General features: G+C 39.6%; 1 protein-coding gene across 1 annotated transcript; it reads right to left on the reverse strand.

The window, feature by feature from the left end:
• Positions 1 to 15689: 15689 nt before the first annotated feature.
• Positions 15690 to 20249, reverse strand: Fabp2 (fatty acid binding protein 2). The gene is made up of 4 exons (XM_070022513.1): positions 20167 to 20249; positions 17682 to 17854; positions 16345 to 16452; positions 15690 to 16002 (listed from the first exon to the last, which is right to left on the reverse strand). Exons 1-4 carry the CDS (start codon positions 20231 to 20233, stop codon positions 15952 to 15954), a joined length of 399 nt encoding a protein of 132 aa, XP_069878614.1. The 5' UTR covers positions 20234 to 20249; the 3' UTR covers positions 15690 to 15951.
• Between the last annotated feature and the right edge of the window lie 957 nt (positions 20250 to 21206).

A 21206-nucleotide genomic window follows, 5' to 3' on the forward strand; every position in this document is an offset into this window, starting at 1 on the left:
CTTTTGGTGGGGGAAAAGGTGGAGTCTACCATAAGCATGTGCAAAAGTCAGGGTTTACCATAAGCATGTGGTATGGCCAGTTGGAGCTAAATCTAGCTGTTTATGGGTCAGTCTTTAACTGAACAATCAAGGTTGTTAAAGAGAGGGGAACCAGATGCATTTTTTTTCTTTCTGGGAACTAGGCCCATCAAGTCTGAAATCCCTAAAACAAAGGCAAAGCTCAAAATGGAATCATACCAGTTTGGGCCCCATCTCAGGGTCCACTTCAAGGACCAGCACCAAAAACAAAGAATAATGCAAGTTTGCTATTACTCCTTGAGCCTCAGCAAGATTGGAATGCTCAAAGAACAAAAATGACTTACAGGTTTTTTACCCAGTGGCTCAATGTCAAATGTCCTCTTGTTTTGCCACAAGATGTGTTACTCGGAAGATAAAAGCATATAGTAACCATTGCCAGAGTTACTTATGTAACTGTAGCTTTATAATGGCATTAAAAAAAAACCTACACACTGGGGCTGGGAAGGTGGCTCAGTGGTAGAGTGCTTGCCTTGCATGCATGATGCCCTGGGTTCGATTCCTCAGCACCACATAAGCAAAAAGTAAAAAAGCCAAAAGTGGCGCTGTGGCTCAAGTGGTAGAGCACTAGCCTTGACCTGAAGAGCTGAGGGACAGCGCCCAGGCCCAGAGTTCAGGCCCCATGACTGGACCCCCCCCCCCAAAAAAATCTACACACTTGAGTGCCTCTGTGTGCAGTTGGGTATTCATTTAATCTATGTCTTAAGTCTCCAAAAAATTAAGCTGAGGATTTACTCCATTTTATAGATTTACAAAATGAGACACAAATTGTCTTAGGTTGCTAAAATAAATTGCCTAACTTGTTTTGATTTACCGTCAGATTTAAAGGCAAAGATAGGTATATGTTTTTTTTAATTATTTCATTATATATACATTCTTTGTACTATAGATTACCTGCTGTTAGCAAATTTCAAAAGCCCCTGGGGCTTCACTGAAACTAGGAGACTTTACATAAACAAAGAAGAGTAAGTAAACTGCTGCTTCTCTACAGTTGGAAACATTCTCACTGGCGAGATAAAAATCCATCATTGGGTTTTTGCTGAGTTCAAAACATTCTCAACTGTTTTGAAACTTATGCTTGGCACAGGGTCCCACATGTGGAGAATTGTTTGTACTCGAAGTCTTATCTGTTGAGCCAGGACCATTTGTCAGCACTGGGAGTGCAATTAGAGGTTGGTCCTTTGTTTAGAGTTCTGTCCCAGGGACTTAAACTTGTTTGGCAAGTGTTCTACCACTGAGCTACATTTCTAGGTCTTTCAGTACTGACTGGTTTCTTTGAAAGTAGGGACATGTTTCCTCTGGAGAGACGTGCCTGGAATATCATCTCAACCTATTATTCATTTCCTTCTCTGGCTGCAATGACAGGTGTATCAGCCACACCCAGACTCTTCTGTGGAAATGAAGTCTTGTGAACATTTTCTGCGTAGGCTGGCCTGAAACAATTTTCTTTGCCATTCCTGGGGCTTGAACTTAGGGCCTGGGCACTGTACCTGAGCCTCTTTTGCTCAAGGCTAGCACTCTACCACTTGAGCCACAGCGCCACTTCTGGCTTTTTATTTTTTTTCCTGTGCTACTGAGGAATCGAACCCAGGGCTTCCATCATGCTATACAAGCACTCTACCATTAAGCCACATTCCCAGCCCTGAAACTTAATCCTAAGTAGAAGAATGCCAGCCACACCCAGTTATTGTCCAAGAAAAATTTATTACCACCGCTTGCAGGGCTAGCATTGACTCCTGATCTTCTGATAGCAACCTCCCAAGTAACTTGGATATGGGCATGAGTCACTAGCGGCTGCCCAGGAGGAAGCCATTTAAATTAAATTCTGTTGAATGATCCTATCCTTCAGACTTCACTCTCAGAGTCCCATTGATTCCCTTGTAAAAGTTTCACTGGTTACGTGACAGCAATGAATATGGAGTTTGTTGAGTACTGGTTATGTCCCTAAATTAAAACAAGTTATTTTTTTAAAAAGTACTGTGGGGCACCAGTGGCTCCTGCCTGTAATCCTAGCTACTCAGGAGGCTGAGATCTGAGGATTGCAATTCAAAGCCAGCCTGGGCAGAAAAGTCTGTGAGACTCTTATCTCTAATTAACGGCCAAAAAAACCCAGAAGGGAAGCGAGCTGTTGATCAAGTGGTAGAATGCTAGCCTTGAGCACAAAAGCTGAAGTACAGAGTCCAGGACCTGGGTTCAAGCCCCAGTACCAGCATGCACATACAAAAAGTACTGTACAAAAATTCAAGTACATTATTATATGTGAGTTCTGCATTTTCCCAATCCTCTTGAATCTTTCTGAACCATACATTCAACTGAAACTACAGATTGAATTATTATGCTGCCACCATGGTTCCACACATTGCTGAGATGGCGCAATTGATCATATATTTCTCATCTTTCTTTCATCTTCTTCCAAATTGGATGGGTATGTGTCCCACCAGTCATCCTGTTGACTGGTGATAGTTTCGTCTTCATCATCGGGGTCATTTTAGCCATTTGTACTTTTCTGTCATCATCATTGTTCTATGATCATTTCCTTTATTTGAGCAGACTGGCATCCTTTTTTTAGACTATAGCTTCTTCTTATGTTCAACTTGGACTGGTTCCCAGCAAATGCCCTCTGCTTAATCTAGATTGCTTACTTCAGTGTTCTTGGTGGGGATTCTTCTCCTGGACTCTGTGATCCAGTGCTGGTGTTCTCTTTTCTTAGCATCTGTGCTTTAGTGTTAATTGTTCTCCCCACCTGTCTGATCCTTCCTTCCTTTGGGTCTCATGTCAAATGCCAACTTCACAGTTTCCCTTAGCATAACATAATTCCAATTGGTCTAATGTACCCATTGGAAAAACATCACTTGTAACTCATTTTCAGGTGTTTCACAGGTTGGGTGCTTTATTCTTGGGTTATTTTCTTAAAATCAAGGGAGAGAAATATTTGTTTGATAGTTTTTTATTTCCTTTACCGCCTGTTTTTTTCTGCATTTTTTCACAACAACCTGCTTGTTGATGGGTCTATGTATTAAATTGAACATCTGTCAAAAGTTCTATAGCTGGGCTGGGAAGGTGGCTCAGTGGTAGAGCGCTTGCCTTGCATGCCTGAGGCCCTGGGTTCGATTCCTCAGCACCACATAAGCAAAAAAAGAAAAAAACCAGGAAGTGGCGCTGTGACTCAAGTGGTAGAGTGCTAGCCTTGAGCTGAAGAGCTGAGGGACAGCACCCAGGCCCAGAGTTCAGGCCCCACGACCGGACCAAAAAAAAAAAAGTTCTATAGCTAAAAATTTGCAATTTTCTGGTATGTTGTCTGGCAAACTGGCTTTGTATCCATTTTTCTGGGGTGCTAATCCTGGGGCTTGTTAGGAAACTGACTCATGAGGGCATTACAATAAAGAGAGAGAAGAAAGTGAACTCAACAGACTAGATCAACTTTAATGGAGAGTTGAAGAGGGACACCATGGTGATCTGAAGAGAGTCAGGAGACACAAGGCATGGCACAATGGGGGCAGGGGTGGAGACACTTACGTAGGGTTGAAGGTGGTCAGAAAGTACAAAAAGTGTCGGGATGTGCTCTGCAAGTTTGTGGGTTCAGCCTGAAGTAATTTACTCAGGCCTGGTTGCAGGAGATTGCTGTGAAGCCCACTGAGAAGGTCCCGGTTCAGCCAGGTGTGGTCTGCTTAGGGAATTCAAGTGCCTCTTATCAGGAGGGGTGGGAGACTGGACTTTTGCATTTTAGGAATTTCAGACACCCATCAGGGCTTGAACTCAAGGCCTGGACATTGTCTCTGAGATATTATGCTCAAGTCTAGTGCTCTACCACTTGAGCCACAGCTCCACTTCCAGCTTTTTGGTGGTTAATTGGAGGTAAGAGCCTTGTGAAATTTCTGCCCAGGCTGGCTTTGAACCACGACTCTCAGATCTTCAGTTTGGTTTCTTTTTGAGATAGTGTCTCACTGTGTAGCCCAGGCTGCCCCCTGATCTTCCTACATTAGCCTCCGAAGGGCTGAGATTGCTGGTGTGCACTACTGTGCCAGGTTCGCATCAATTTAATGTTAATTGTCTTCTCTATTAGAGTATTAAGTATTCTTTTGTATGAGGGATTATAATGCTACCATCTTTGCAGCTCCTACATCCCCCAAACAATGCCCTGAAAATAAAAGACATCTAATATTTATTCAATGATATATTGTTATCTTTTATTACCACTAGCATAATTATGGTGAAAAATACTTTTGGAGCCAGGGTGACACCTATAATTCTAGCAACTCAGGAGGCTAAGATCTGAAGATTGTGGTTTGAAGCCAGTCTGGGAAGGCGGGTCCATGAGAATCTTATCTTGAATTAATATACCCCTTCCCCCCCCCAAAAAAAAATCCTAGAAATGGAGCTGTGGCTCAGGTGGTATAGTGCTAGGCTTGAGCACAAAAACTCAGGGACAGCACCCAGGCCTAAAGTTCAAGCCTCAGGACTGGGGAAAAATATTTCTTTTATTTATCTTGCTAAAGTATAATAATAGTGCAATAATACCATAAGGATCTAACACTTTACTACTGATTTATCATTGTTGTGTGTGTGTGTGTGTGTGTGTGTGTGTGCCTGAGATTAAACTTCAGGCCACACACTTACTAGGCAAGTAATTTCCTACTTGAGCCATATTCCCAGCCCCTAGGAGATTGTCATGAGTACTAGTAAGGAATATGTGCCAATCTATTCCTTGCTAAGTTTCCCTTATTTAATTAATACTTTTTGAATACCTAAATTGTGTCAGGCGCTGCCTGTTGAGCCATAAAAGATGCAAGTACAGAAGATATTGCTCTCATCAGAAGCACTGGTTGAGCTCAGCAATCTAACAGAGCTGTGGCATTTCTAGTTCTGTCAAAGCTGAGAGATTCTGCATTGTGAACTGGGAGTTTGGAAGGCTGAACAGAGCTTGCAGTGAACTATGGGCTATTCCCTCTATTTATACACACTTCAACCACAGGAATTCAGTTTTTTACTTTTTAAGGCTTTATATAAGATTTTGTGTTGAAATAAAGATGGCATTTGCTACTTTTTAAAAAAAGTTTATTTTACTGTAAAGATGCTATACATGAGTAAGGTATATATATCTCTATCTATCTATCTATCTATCTATCTATCTATCTATCTATCTATCTATATTTCTGGTTGAATGAACATTGTTACCCACTCCAAGGTTCCATATCCTAGCTATGGTAAATAATACTGCAATAAGTTTAAAAACAACTTCAGTAGCTGAAAGCTTAATTGGTAGGCACAGATAAATATCTTGAAATCTGATGGTAATAATCAATCTAATCATGAATAGTCAACCTGTTACTTGTTTTATGGAAGGCTGTTGGCCTTGAGAGGAGAGACTGGAAGATTATGCAACACATGCCCTGCCATGTATCCTGGAAATATATACTAGATTTGAAGAACAAATAAAACAGCATTTGCACCGGCATGATCTAGAATAAGAAAATGACTGTTAAGGTGATAATTCCTATATCTAAAATATTGGCCACAATTAGTAATACTTAAGTGTGAGAAATGTCAGTCTATTAACGACAGTTGAGCTCTAGAAAAATGGGATCACACATAATTTTATTCTTTGTGCTTCTCTATATTTTCTAATTTTTCTCATTGAAAATTCATTCACTACAGGTAGTTAAGAAAATTTAAGAAAATTTAAGAAAAAACAAGTTGGGAAATAAGATATAATCTAAAATTTTCTAAGCATTTTTACAGCATATCACAAATATAATGAATATCAAGAATTTTCTTTAATGGTTTGTAACCAGGGTTTGTTTTTTCAAATCAAATTTCATGAAGTTCTATGCTCTATGCTTCCCCAGGGACTATCAAGGACAGATGTGGAATGAAAAAGGGAATGTGGCTTTTGTGTTTGTATCGCTGAAAATTTCTTTTCTGCACTGCCAAAACTGTAAAAATGTGACCATGTTCAAAATTGTGGAATAACAATTCCAAGCTCCTGTCCTTTCAAAGAAACTAAAGTGTTCAATGGCTAAGAAAATACTGAAGTCAAATATAGGAAGCAACTGAATTGAAGAAAGAAACAAATTATTTTTGCAACTTCAATATTCCACTTTTGATGGGTTGAATATTTAGACAGAAAAGCAGTAAGAAAACAGAGGATCTGAGCAGCACTATAAACCAACTATATTTAACAGATACACTGGAACTCTCTGCCTCACAGCAGTCAAATAAATACACATTCTTCTCAAATGTGCATGGAACGTTCTCTAAGATCAACTATATTAGACCATAATACTGTTTCTTTAAATGTAGACGGAAATTATACAACATATCTTCCCTGATCCCAGTCAAATGAAAGCAGAAGTCAATAACAGAAGGAAAATCGGCAAATTCACAATTATGTGGAAATCTTAATTAAAAATAACGAGTAGGCCAAAGAAAACATAGCAAGGAAAAGTAGAGAACACTTGGATATAAACTAGGGAGATGCATAGTATCAAGACTTGATTCATTGCAATAAGAACTGTACTCAGAGGAAATCAATGCTAAAATGAACATTAAGGTAAGTTTTGCTGGGTGTTGGTTGCTCACACCTGTAATCCTTGCTACTTGGGAGGGTAATACCTAGGATCTCAGTTCAAAGCCACCCCAGGCAGGAAAGTCTTTGAGACTCTTCAATTAACCACCAAAAGGAAAAAAAAAAAAAGCCAAAAGTGGAGCTTTGGTTCAAGCGATAGAGCACTATCATGAAGCACAAAGCTCAGGACAGCACCCTGGCCCTGAGCACACCTGCACACACACACACACATACACACACTCACATGCTTGTACAACACACATGCAAAGTCTTAAATCAGCTACTTTATCTCTTAAATAAATATAAGGAGCCAATTTAAAAACTATTAGACAAGGCAAGATATTAGAGAGTTGAGCAGAGATAAATGAGATGATGGATAGAAAAACAATAAAGAATAAAGGAAAAAAATTGTCCTTGGAAAAAATCAACAAAATTGACAAACATACTTCTCTAGATTGAAAAAAAATAAAAAGACATATAACTAAACTCAAATAAATTTTAATTATTCTATCAATCATATAGAAATAAAACAGAAGAGAATACTGTGACATTACAACAATCTGGATGAAATAGACATTTTCCTAGGGAAATATCCATTACCTAAAATGACTCAAGAATAAATTTTAAAAATCTCTGTAGAAGCCAGAAGATCGAATCAGTAATCCTCCTGACAAAGAGTCCAAGTCCAGATCACTTCTTTGGTGAATTCTGCTAACCGTTTAAAGAGGAATATATACCAGTCTTTCTTAAACTCACCCCAAAAGATAGAAATGAAGGAGACTTTCTGACTCCATGATGCCAGAACTCTTGATAGCAAAGCAAGAGAATGACATACCAAGAAAAGTACGGGCTTTCACACACCCCTGCTTGTATCTGCGCTCCAAGTCACATATTGCTGACACATGCTTATTGTCTATTCTCTTTAAAACCTCTTCTAGCCTGCTGCCTACTGGGTATTTCTCAAATTCAAGCTTCTGAAAAAGAGATTCTTCTAGGTTCAATGAGCAGGTCTTGTGCCTTTCCCAAAGCTTAAAACTGGTGACATAAGCATCATTTTGTATGATCATCTGCACATAGCTACGGAGCCCTTGTGATCCTCTCTTAAGAATATTCTCCTTTGTTCTTATTGTGTGAATGTTTAGAGTGTTGTTTAATTAATCATGTAGTTATTTGTCTTTTACTATCCATTGGTTTTGCTTATAGATTGTTTGCAGTTCTTTTTTATTTCCTTTTTCCTTTTGTCGCTTTTCTATTTCTGTACCCTTTGTTTTGTACATAAGTTTATTTGATTTGGGGAGGAAAAGAGGAGGCACAGTAATTGTGGGACAAAGGGTGAACCAATTTAGCAGTGATACACACTAGACACTGTTAGAAAAGAACTATACAACTTGGGGGTGGGGGTCGAGGAGTAGGGGGGCGGGAAGCAGGCGAAATGAGGGAGGGGTGTCACTGGTCAAAAGAAATATACTTATTACCTGATTTATGCAACAGTAACCCCTCTGTATGTCATCGTTAGAAGAAAAATTTTTAAGTAACAAGGAAAAAAAGACTGGCTAGATGAGGATTGCTCTTGGATCAGGCGCCCTCTCTTGGCCAAACAGGGAGGCACCATGCAAAGCTTAGTTGTCCTAAAGAGAAGTATGTAAATGATTTCCTGCTCTCCAATATTAATGAATAGTGGAAATTTAATACTAGAATGGACACAAATTATGAAAAGAAAGCCTTCAATGATGCTAGAAATAGAAAAATGATTAACCATTGGATGGCCATTATGTTAGAGTTTGGCCTGATTTATTTGCAGTGCTATTGTTGGGTGCCACTAATAAATTAAGAGAAAATTTTCCCTAAGATATTTTTGTTTATAATAGACGGAGTCGGGGCTGGGAAGGTGGCTCAGTGGTAGAGTGCTTGCCTTGCATGCATGAGGTCCTGAGTTCGATTCCTCAGCACCACATAAGCAAAAAGAAAAAAGCCGGAAGTGGCGCTGTGGCTCAAATGGTAGAGTGCTAGCCTTGAGCTGAAGAGCTGAGGGACAGTGCCCAGGCCCAGAGTTCAGGCCCCACAACCGGACCCCCTCCACCCCCAAAATAGACGGAGTCATGGCATTATATCACCATGCATCAGACTGAAAGTTAGGACTTACACTTGGTTCTTATGTTCATCTTGGCCTACAAGACATAAGCGAATAAACTGTGCCTCACTTTCTCTACTTGCAAATGAGATAAAACCCACACTTCTCCTGTTTCACATTTGCAAGACTAACAAGGTGAGAGACATGACAATACATTGAAACTGTATAAAGAAAGAAGCATGTGAAAATCTTGGTAATTAATTAGTATTTCTTTTTTTTTTCCTCCAGTCCTGGGGCTTGAACTCAGGACCTGGGTGCTGTCCCTCAGCTCTTCAGCTCAAAGCTAGCACTCTACCACTTGAGCCACAGCACCACTTCTGGCTTTTTCTGCTTATGCGGTGCTGAGGAATTGGAACCAGGGCTTCATGCATGCAAGGCAAGCACTCTACCACTGAGCCACCTTCCCAGCCCCCACATTCCTAACTCTTAATTAGTATTTCTTATCTGAAGATTTTTTTATTAAGTCAAAAAATGAACAGTGGATTTAAGTTTTTTATTTCCTTTAAAGATCACATTTTTTTCCAGTTTCTTAATTCCCTTCTCATAATGTCCTTCTCATATGTCTATACAAAGCCTGTGCTTGGCACATAGTAGAACAATTACATCTTAACTATTGTCCAAACAGAGATTCACCTGGGTGACGGGGGCTTACACTTATAATCCTAGATATCCAGGGGGCTGAGATGTGCGGATCACAGTTTGAAGCCAGCAAGGGCAGGAAAATCCATAGGATTCTTATCTCTACTTAATCATTAAAAGCTGCAAGTAGAGGTGAGGCTTAAGTGGTAGAGCATTAGCCTTGAGCAAAATAATCTCAGGGACAGCACCTAGGTTCTGAATTCAAACTCCAGGACCTGACAAACAAACAGATTCACAGATTTCCAAATGCTTAAAAATTTGTCCTTTCGTTCTTCTAATTTGCCCTTCTTTCATTTCCTTCTAATGCAGAGTCTCCTACTTGAAGCCCATGAAATAGTGCATCCCATAGAAATAAAAGGAAAATGAACATTTGGGGTCCTGGCAAATTGGCCAATGTATGTGTTTATAAAAATAGAGAAGAGGTTGTGGAAGTTAGAAGTAGTATCTGATGTTTTATAGATGTGCGGTTCCCAAAGACAGAAATGGGGCAGGCAAACATCAAAATCACCAGAAAGTTGTCTGAATTTCTTGGTTTTACTTTCCAGGACTCAGACCTAGGAGTATGATGGGGGAGATTAAGAACACAAACACTTTCTGTCCTTCGGTGACTTTTGAGAATCACTGGTGGTGTAGAAAAATATGGCAGAGTGTTTTTTTGTTACTGAACTTTGAGGGTTGTGGTGGAGGGTTGTGCAGATCCTGAGGCTTGAACTCACCCTAGGCGCTGTCCCTGAGCTTCTTTTGCTCAAGGCTAGCCATCTACCACTTGAGCCACAGCTCTACTTCCAACTTTTTTATGGTTAGGTGAAGATAAGAGTTTCACGGACTTCCTGCCCTGGCTGGCTTTGAACTTCAATCCAAAGATCTCAGCCTCTTGAATAGCTAGCGTTACAGCTAGGGTTACACCTGTAACTGGCTGACAAAGTTTTTTTTTTTTTTTTAATTTTATTTGTGAACATACTGTACAGAGGAGTTACAATTACATGGGCAGGATAATGCATACATTTCTTACCAAGCATTGCAGCCTCCTCCTTTGTTTACCCTTCACATCCCTTCCCAGCCTCCCCCCTCCCCCCAATCCCAATCCTTCTCCTTCCCCTCGCCCCCCCTACCCCCCCCCCCCGCACCGACGTTGTAAAGCTCGTTTTGGACATGACAACTTGTACTTCTCATTGTTGCAACAGGTCCACCTGTATCCTTAAACAACTGGTTTTTCCCCATCTCCTCCACAAGTTATACTGACATCAAATATAGTGAAAGCAGGGGTTATATATACTGTGGGGGAGGGACATACAAAGCAACAAAGAGATAATCTTATAAATGCGTTAGAAACACATGCATGAAAGAAAAAAGCATTAAAATACACATCTAAGGGTTCATTTTCCTGACATCACATTATCTGACCTTTTCTGCTTGACTCATAGATATTCTAAATATTACAAATAAGGGAAACCATGGGACCTATGTTTCTTTGGGCCTGGCTTACTTCACTTAATATAATTTTTCCAAGTTTTTCCATTTCCTAACAAATGGGGCAATGTCATTCTTTCTGATGGAGGCATAGAATTCCATTGTGTATATATACCACATTTTCTTGATCCATTCATCTACTGAGGGGCATCTGGGTTAGTTCCATATCTTAGCTATGGTAAATAATGCTGCAATAAACATAGTTGTGCTGGTAGCTTTAGTGTGGTTTTGTTTGTAAACATTTGGGTAAATGCCCAAAAGTGGGATTGCTGGGTCATAGGGGAGTTCTATGTGAAGTCTTTTGAGGAACCTCCATACTGCTTTCCAAAGTGGTTGAACAAGTTTACATTCCCACCAACAATGAAGTAAAGTTCCTTTCTGTCCACATCCCCTCCAGCATCTGTTGTTGTTAGAGTTCTTGATTTTTGCCGTTCTAACTAGAGTGAGGTGATATCTCAATGTTGTTTTGATTTGCATTTCTTTTATGGCTAGGGATGTTGAGCATTTCTTCATGTGTCTATTGGCCATCCTTCTTTCTTCTTCAGAGAAGTTTCTCTTTAAGTCTTTCGCCCACTTATTTATTGGGCAGTTGTTTCTTTGAGGATTTGTTGTTGGGGGGTTTAATTTTTTGAGTTCCAAGTATATTTTAGATATGAGACCCTTGTCCGTTGTATGGCTAGTAAAGATCTTTTCCCAATCCGTGGGTTTTCTATTGATCTTGCTAGCTATGTCATTTGCCCTGCAGAAGCTCTGCAACTTTATGCAATCCCATTTGTCCAACCTTTCTTTGATTTGTTGTGTTTCCGGGTCTCTATTCAGAAAATTTCGGCCTGAGCCAAGGAGACCTAGGGTTTCTCCTATTCCATCCTGTAATGTTTTCAGAGTGTCTGCTTTGAGTTCAAGGTCTTTGATCCATTTGGAGTTGATTCTGGTGCAGGGTGATATATAAGAATCTAGCTTAAGTTTTCTACATGTAGTTAACCAATTTTGCCAGCACCATTTACTGAAGAGGTTGTCTTTCTTCCATTCTATTGTTTTAGCTCCCTTATCGAAGATTAGATGGCTATAGGTCTGTAGGTTCATTTCTGGGTTTTCAATTCTATTCCATTGGTCCTGAGGTCTGTTCTTATGCCAATACCAAGCTGTTTGATTACTATGGCTTTATAGTAGAGTTTGAAGTTTGGTATTGATATTCCTCCAGCAGTGTTCTTTCCGTTGAGGAGCGTTTTTGCTATTCGGGGTCTTTTATTTTTCCATATGAATTTTTGGATTGCCTCTTCTATTTCCTTGAAGAATGAGGTTGGAATTTTGATAGGTATTGCGTTGAATTTGTAGATAGCCTTGGGAAGAATTGCCATTTTCACCATGTTAATTTTTCCAATCCAGGAGCAGGGGAGGTTTTGCCATTTTTTAAGTTCTGTGTTGATTTCCTTTTTTAAGATTTTAAAGTTTTCATCATAGAGGTCCTTCACTTCTTTAGTTAAGTTAATTCCTAGATATTTTATTTTTTGTGGGGCTATTACAAATGGAGTTGCTTTCCTAATTTCAGCCACACTTTTCTCATTGTTGGCATACAGAAAAGCCATTGATTTTTGGGGGTTAATTTTATAACCTGCTACTTTGCCAAAGTTTTGAATCACCTTGAGTAATTTGGGAGTGGAGTCTATGGGATTCTTTAAATACAAGATCATGTCATCTGCAAAGAGGGAGAGTTTTATTTCTTCTTTCCCTATTTGGATCCCCTTTATGTCTGCATCTTGTCTTATTGCTGTAGCTAGGCATTCTAATACTAGATTGAAGAGAAGTGGAGAGAGTGGGCATCCTTGTCTTGTTCCTGAGTTAAGAGGAAATGGCTTTAGTTTTTCACCATTGAGTATAATGCTGGCTGTAGGTTTGTCATATACAGCCTTTATTGTATTGAGGAATGTTCCATGGATTCCTAATTTTTCCAAAACCTTCATCATAAAGGGGTGTTAGATCTTGTCGAATGCTTTTTCTGCATCTATTGAGATAACCATGTGGTTCTTATTCTTGCTCCTGTTGATGTGATGAATAATATTAATTGATTTGCGTATATTGAACCAGCTTTGCATCCCTGAAATGAATCCTGTTTGATCATGGTGTATGATTTTTTGGATGAATTGTTGAAGTCGATTGGCCAAAATTTTGTTGAGAAGTTTTGCATCAATGTTCATCAAAGAAATGGGTCTATAGTTCTCTTTCTTTGATGAGTCCCTGCCTGGTTTTGGGATGAGGGTTATGATGGCTTCATAGAATGTGTTTGGTAGTGAGCTTTCTCTTTCAATTTCATTGAAGAGTTGGAGTATTGGTGTGAGCTCTGCTTTGAAGGCCTTGTAAAATTCCGCTGTATAACCATCTGGTCCTGGACTTTTCTTAGCTGGGAGGTCTCTTATTGCTGTTTCTATTTCAATGCTTGATATGGGCCCATTGAGCTGGTTTAACTCATCTTGGTTTAGTTTTGGCATGTCAATATTTGCTAGGAAAAGGTCCATTTCTGTCAATTTCTCAAACTTATTAGCATAAAGTTTTGAGAAGTATTCCCTTATAATGTTCTGAATTTTGGTTGTTTCTGTGGTGATGTTTCCATTCTCATCTCTGAGTTTATTAATTTGGGTGTGTTCTCTTCTTTTTCTGATAAGATTTGCTAGGGGTCTGTCAATTTTGTTAAGTTTTTCGAAGAACCAACTCTTTGTTTTGTTGATTCTTTCTATAGTTTTTTTGGATTCTAATTCATTTAATTCTGATTTAATTTTGATTATTTCTTTCCGTCTACTGGATTGGGGTTTATCTTGCTGCTCTTTTTCAAGGAGGTTTAGATGTGTCGTTAAATTGCTAGTTTCAGATCTCTCCAATTTGTTGATGTAGGAGCTCAGAGCTATAAACTTGCCTCTGAGTACTGCCTTTGCTGTGTCCCAGAGGAGCTGGTAATTTGTGTGTTCATTTTTGTTGAATAGCATGATCATTTGAATTTCCTTCCTAATCTCTTCCATGACCCACTCTTTTTTTTTTTTTTTTTTTTTTTGGGTCCGGTTGTGGGGCCTGAACTCTGGGCCTGAGCGCAGTCCCTCAGCTCTTCAGCTCAAGGCTAGCGCTCTACCACTTGAGCCACAGCGCCACTTCCGGCTTTTTTCTTTTTGCTTATGTGGTGCTGAGGAATCGAACCCAGGGCTTTGAGCATGCAAGGCAAGCGCTCTACCACTGAGCCACCTTCCCAGCCCCCCATGACCCACTCTTGATTCAGCAGTGTGTTGTTCAGCCTCCATGTGATACCAGACTTTCTTTGGTGGCTTTTGGTCCGACAAAGTTTTGATGTAGCTCAACATATGAGTCCCATGATCTTATTCAACATGGTGTGAACTGGGAAAATTCACACCCAGAGAAGATGACTGGGACAAAATTATCAAAAAAATGTTGTTGTTGTTGTTGGTTGGGGGGTTTGAACTCTGGGCCTGGGTGCTGTCCCTCAGCTCTTCAGCCAAAGGCTATTGCTCTACCACTTGAACCACAGCACCACTTCCAATTTTCTGGTGGTTAATTGGAGATAAGAGTCTCACGGACTTTCCTGCCCAGGCTGGTTTTGAACCTCGATCCTCAGAGCTCGACCTCCTGAGTAGCTAGGATTAAAGGCATTAGCCACTGGTGCAGGGCTAAAAATTTTATTCTATCAGAATGACTAACATCTTTGAATTGTGCAAGTAGGCACACACTTCTTTTTGGATTTGCTTTTATTTCTAAAGATTTTTTGGTTGAGTACATATTATTTTTTTTATTGTGAAAATACTGTACAGAGGGGTTACAATTACATGGGCAAGATAATGAGTACATTTCTTATTAAGCATTGTAGCCTCCTCCTTTGTTTCCCCTTCCCATCCCTTCCCATCCTTCCCCCACCCCCCACCTAATCCTCCTCCCCCCCACCAAAGTTGTAAAGTTTGTTTTCGACATAATGACTTATACATCTCATTGTTGCAATGGGTCCACCTGTATCCGTATTTAAATGATTTGTTTTTCCCTTCCCCTCCACCAAGGATACCAACATCAAATACAGTGAAAGCAGGGATTATACCATGGGGGAGGGATATACAAAGCAACAAAGAAATAATCTTACAAATGTGTTAGAAACAATTGCATGAAAGAAAGAAAAATTTAAATACATATCTTAGGGTTCATTTTCCTAACATCAACTTATCTGAGCTTTTCTGCTTGACTCAGACATATACTAGTTATTGCAAATAAGGGAAACCATGGGACCTATGTTTCTTTGGGCCTGACTTACTTAATATAATTTTTTCCAAGTCTTTCCATTTCCTAACAAATGGGGCAATGTCATTCTTTCTGATGGAGGCGTAGAATTCCATTGTGTATATATACCACATTTTCTTGATCCATTCATCTACTGAGGGTCATTACATATTACTTTTATAAGAATAGATCTTACCAAGGAAATCATGGACACTCACAGTTGAGAAGACTCAGAGGCAATTACGCTTTTAGATTACCACATATGAAAACAAAAACAAATATGAAAACATTGAACATAGGCTTGATATCACAAAGCTTTTTGTTTTCTTTGTTTTTCCAGCATAGGAGTTTGAACTCAGGCAAGCATGCATGAACCCAGGAGCACGCTCCTACCCTTTTTGCTTTAGTTATTTTGCAGGTAGGGAGATCTCCAACCTGCCTGGGACTGCAATGCAGGCTTCCCACTTATGCTTCTATATAGCTGTGATTACAAGTGTGCAACACCATGCTTAGCTGCTTGTTTATAACAAGAGGCTACTTGTAAAGCAGTATGAGAATAACATTTATTTCTCTGTTTTTAAAAAGAGGTACAAATTCTTTGAAAGCACCAAAAAATGTCCATTTAACACAAATTAAGTCCAAATTAACTTTTACTTCTTTTACTTTGACAAGCCTGGAAGTATACCAATGTTTGCTAAAAGACTAATCAGTCGGTAACTTTATTTTTGGTGGAGAGTGAAAAGCAGTTTGGGTGCAAAATAGATCTTCTGTCCAATTTGTATTTTAAGCTGTGTCCCAAGAACCACGCTTATTCCTTCTTAAAGATCCTCTTGGCTTCTACTCCTTCATATGTATAAGTCTGAGAAGCATAAACAAACAAAAGAATTTTCTGTTAAAATATAGATCTATTGTCCTTGTACTTGATAGGAAGATTTTTAGGCATGTACTGGATACTCTCATTAAAAATGTTGATTGGTAGTTAAAACAGGTGTTGCTATGGATCACACACACATATGAATTTACATGGCTAATTCTTTTCCATAAATACACATGAAAAGTTTCTATTTTTCAAAAGCAGTATGTATTATAAGAACAAAAGTAACCGTCTATTTACTAACTCTGTCAGTCAGCCATGATACAATAGTTGCTATTGTGTCATTTCTTTTTACCTCTGGAACATTTTTTGCCTCTCATAGCTCACCTGGACTAGCTCACTGCCCATGACTTCCCGAACAGCCTTCAGCTCCTTCCCGTTGTCCACGCGTTGGAAGTTTCCAACAAGTTTGTTTCCTTCAATGGTCCAGCTCCCCTACACCGTAATAAGATGGTGGCATTTGTTAGGGTCTCCTGCATCTTAGAGGCTGTTTTGAGTCATATAAATATATGGATAGATAACATATTTAATTTTTTTATTGGTCATGGGCCTGAACTCAGGGCCTGGGTGCTGTCCCTCAGCCCTTCAGCTCAAGGCTATTGCTCTACCACTTGAGCCACAGCACCACTTCCAGCTTTTTCTGCTTATGTGGTGCTGAGGAATCAAACCCTGGGCCTCATGCATGCAAGGCAAGCGTTCTACCACTAGGCCACCTTCCCAGCCCATATTTAATGTTTTGTTTAACCTTCACATTGACCTTGTGAAGTGATACTGTTGCTTCCATTTTATAGCCAAGGAAACACACGCAGAGTAATTTACTCAAAGCCATCTTGTGAGGATGACAGGTTTCAATCCATGTAGTACAACCATTCTGTACAACTTCCTCCATAATTGCCATCTGCTGAGTTGTTTTTTTTTAATGGTGCTAGTCCTGAGTTTTGAACTCTGAGCCTAGATGCTGTTCCTGAGATTTTGTGCTCTATTACTCAAGCCATAGCTTCACCTACAGCTTTTTGGTGGTTTAACTGAACAGAAGAATCTCATGGACTTTCCTTCCCTAGCTGGCTTAAGCCATGATTCTCTAATCTCTGTCTCCTATGTAGCTGGGATTCCAGGCATGAGCCACTGGCGCCTGGCATACAAAACTTTTATGTAGTTATCCTAGAAGCTTTTTGTTGCTACCAGAATATAATGTTAAAAATATTTAAATTTCTTTGTGAATCGGTTTACAATCAGATCTTTGAAGGGAATTTTCCTAATTCTTGTTTGTTCTAGATTCTTTTCACATGGAAATGGAAATAAAAACACTGTATTTAAATATGCCAAGAATCCATGCAACATAAACTTAAAGACTTCATTGGCTTCATCAGATTTTACTAATTAAGCCACCCAATGAAATAAAGCAGATTGGTTTGGTGTTGGGTGGAAAATCCAAGAATATGTCGCTTATAAAAATTTCTAGTCATTGGTTCATCCCTGTAATTCTAGCTACTTAGAATCATGGTTCATAACCCACCCAGGCAAGAAATTAACCAACAAAAAGCAGGAAGTAGAGCTGTGGCTCAAGTGATAGAGTGCCAGCCTTGAGCAGCTAAGGTCCTGACTTCAAACCCCAGGATCGGCACACACACACACACACACACACACACACACACACTTCTTACAGTGAGTTCAGTTCCATCTGCTAGGCTGTACTTAAAAATGACACCAAGTTCAAAAACAATTTCAATGTTTCGAAAAGTACTTGATTCTTTGACTGTGAATTTATTTCCTTCTTGTGTAATTATCAGCTTCAAATTGTCATGAGCTGCAAGCTTCCTTTTCACCATGTTGATACCTATAAAGGGAAAGAGATAGAGAACAAAAACGTTAAAATCCCACAGAACATGTGTTCTGAGCTCTATTTTAAACTCTTGTTAAATTTTATTTGGAGAGTGGAGAGGAAGTCCCATTAGTATTGTTTTTGCCTCAGCTTTGGCTAGATTGTGGAGGAAAAGTTAAGCACAGTTGGATCAGAACTGATCCCAGGCACTCTTCCAAACAAATCCTCTTAGATAGTGGAGTAATTTTAATAAAGACTAATAAAGTTGCTGAGGGCTGGTGGCTCACACCTGTAAGACAGATACTTAGGAGTCTGAGATCCAAAGATCCTAGGGCTAAAAAGTCTGTGAGGCTCATCTTTGACCCTGTGGTGCAAATGATAGAATGTCAGCCTTAAACCAAATCAGGAGTGTAAAGCCCTAAGTTGAAGCCCCAATGCCAGCAAACTTTTTGTTTCCGTATAAAGTAAACCACATTTCAGGAGAGCCAAATGAAGTAGTAAAAGCTGTTTACTTTTTTGTAAAGTGACAGCACTCCTTCTGTACATTCACTATGTTCTTTTGTTCATACCACTTTTCTGTCCATGTACTCATTCTTGTGAGTGCTTGAATTGCAGGTGTATGTTACCATACCCAACTTGCTTTTAGGGTTTAAATTTCTCAATTATCTGCTTTTTGAGGAATTTCTGACTGGACTCCAAACAGAAACTTTAGTACATTTATGGCCAAATTCATTATTACATGAACATACAAATTCCATAAACTTAACCTTTGGCATTCCAAAGCTATAGGCTATAAAAAATGCAGATGTTTACTTAGGGGAAATGACAGATGTGTTTGCCCAACTTATACCAGAATATTATTGCACACTTATACAAGTTAAAGTCAACCTCCTCAAAAAAAAATACATATATAGCTTTGTGAGGTTGTTTCGGAGAGTTTTCTAAAACAGAGAAGAGTATAAAATCTAATTTATTTAAAGTGAATTTTTTTTGAGGGGGGTCCGGTCGTGGGGCCTGAACTCTGGGTCTGGTCGCTGTCCTTCAGCTCTTCAGCTCAAGGCTAGCGCTCTACCACTTGAGCCATAGCACCACTTCCGGCTTTTTTATTTTCTGCTTATGTGGTGCTGAGGAATTGAACCCAGGGCCTCATGCATGCAAGGCAAGCGCTCTACCACTGAGCCACCTTCCTAGCCCTAAAGTGAATTTTTATAGAACACACTTCTACTATTTTATTATATAGTATTTGCTTTTCCTGTAAACCTTGTTTAAAAATCTGGAAATTTTCACTAGGTACTACCATTTTGTTTCTCTAAACAAAACATTAGTTTTCAATTTCATAGGTACCACCAGTAGTTAAAGAATGAAAGAAACAGTAGGTGCTGGTGGCTCACACCTGTGATCCTAGCTCCTCAGGAGGTTGAGATCTGAAGATTGCAATTCAAAGCCGTGTAAGACTCTTATGTACATTTAACTATCAAAAGAAGAAGCAGGAAGTGGAGCTATGGCTCAGGTGAAAGAGCACTATCCTTGAGCACAAAAGCTCAGGGATGGTACCCTGGCCCTGAGTTCAAGCCCCAGGACTGTCACCACCAACAAACAAAAAGAATGAAGGAAACATATCTGAATATGTCTGTTAGCGAATGAGTTCCTTTCCCGTAGCTTAGTCCATTCCTTCCCTTCTCCACAGCTTAACATGCTCCCTTCCTAGGCAGCACTAGGTCCATATAGTAAAGGCAGTAAATAATCAACTTCCAACCCCCTTTACCTTGGGATAGCACTTCTTTGGGGCAGCTACCACCGTAGAAGGCAACAAGAGCCCCTTAAAGTAACCTTCTGGTTCAGGCAGCTACAGGACCCTTATCTACTATTTGAATAGCAACCATAAATCTTAGTCTGCCATGATGAAGCCCCTGGCCCACAGGTCCACACCAGGGTCTCCACCTCCTAGCCCCTTCTAGCCCCTCCTAGACCTCCTAGTTTATATAGGTCACCATAGACAATAGCAGGTGCTTCTTCTCACTTCTCCTTTGTGAGAAGCAGTCTTGCCAGCCCCCTTTCCTGGCAATAAACCTTTCTTTGTTCTCTGTACCTGTATGTCTGCCTGGTTCTCTGGCAAAGTCTAATTAATCTTTCAATGTCTGTGCATTCACAGGTGCTGGGAGAAACTTCCTTTCCCCTAGAGAAATAATGCATTCTTCCTAATGCAAGAGACTAGAAGATTGGTTTTCCCTCCTCTCCTCAGAAGCACTACGACCCAGAACCAGTCTCTAAGCCAGAACAGCTGTGAGGCATGCAAAGAGAGAGCCAGCGAAGAAGAAAGTCCTTACCCATTTTTTCCATGAACTTGTCATAGTTTTCACTCCGGTCTATCTTCCAGCTACCGTCAAAAGCCATGTTCTCAGTTGTGTCAACCTCTAGGCAAACTGATTCAGTCTTATCTTAGACGGGAATTTATTCCATGTCTTATCTTAGATCGAACCCCGTACTATGATGTGGAAGTTTAAAGTTCAAGAGATTACCTAAGTACTCTCATGCTTGAATTTTCTTTCTGCATAATTGACAACTTCTTCCAAGATTCAACTGAGTTAAAACTTGATAAGCATACTTACTCTATTTGAAACCACAATTTGTGAGAGCATACATGTTAAGACTTAAAACACATACTTCCGACAGTTTTCTACATACAGTTTAGAAGTACATATTGTATTGGAGTGAGTAGAACTCATATGGGACATGACACTGTTAATGGTCTTTCCTTTTTTATTTTATGGTAGCAGTTACTTTGTGAAGTACAACTTTAGGTCAAACAACAATTAAAACCTTAAAGTTAGAATCATTATTGAGGCTGAGTTTTTACTTCCATTTTGAGGTTTGTTTTTAAAATATTATTTTATTAAGTTAAAATAAAATAATAAATTCAATATATGGGTGATTTATTTATGTATTTATCTATTCATTTATTGTTTGGGGGATGCTGGTCCTGGGCCTGAACTCAGGGGCTTGGGCACTTCTCCCTGAACTTTTCTGTTCAAGGCTAGTGTTCTGCCACTTGAACCACAACTCTACTTCTAGCTAGGATTATAGGTATGAGCTACCAGTGCCCATCTTGGATAACACAAAAGCTCTGAGAAGAGAAAGAATCAACATTAAACATCCCATGCTCAGAAAGAACAAAAGCCAACCATTAGCCATATTAACAATTAAGCCATTGCTTTGCTTGAATCTCTTCCTCCTTTCTCTCCTCCCCAATAGTGGAAACTCAGAAGCCACAGTTCAATATGCTTGTGGGGGTAGAGAGAGGGGGTGAGTAGAAAAGTGAATGGAGAAGGTCATTCCTTTCCCTTCCTTAACTGCCATCTTGGAAGTT

The sequence above is a fragment of the Dipodomys merriami genome, unplaced genomic scaffold, assembly GCF_024711535.1.
Source record: "Dipodomys merriami isolate MVZ:Mamm:240054 unplaced genomic scaffold, mDipMer1.0.p SCAF_15, whole genome shotgun sequence".
In the NCBI taxonomy this organism is placed as follows: Eukaryota; Metazoa; Chordata; class Mammalia; order Rodentia; family Heteromyidae; genus Dipodomys; species Dipodomys merriami.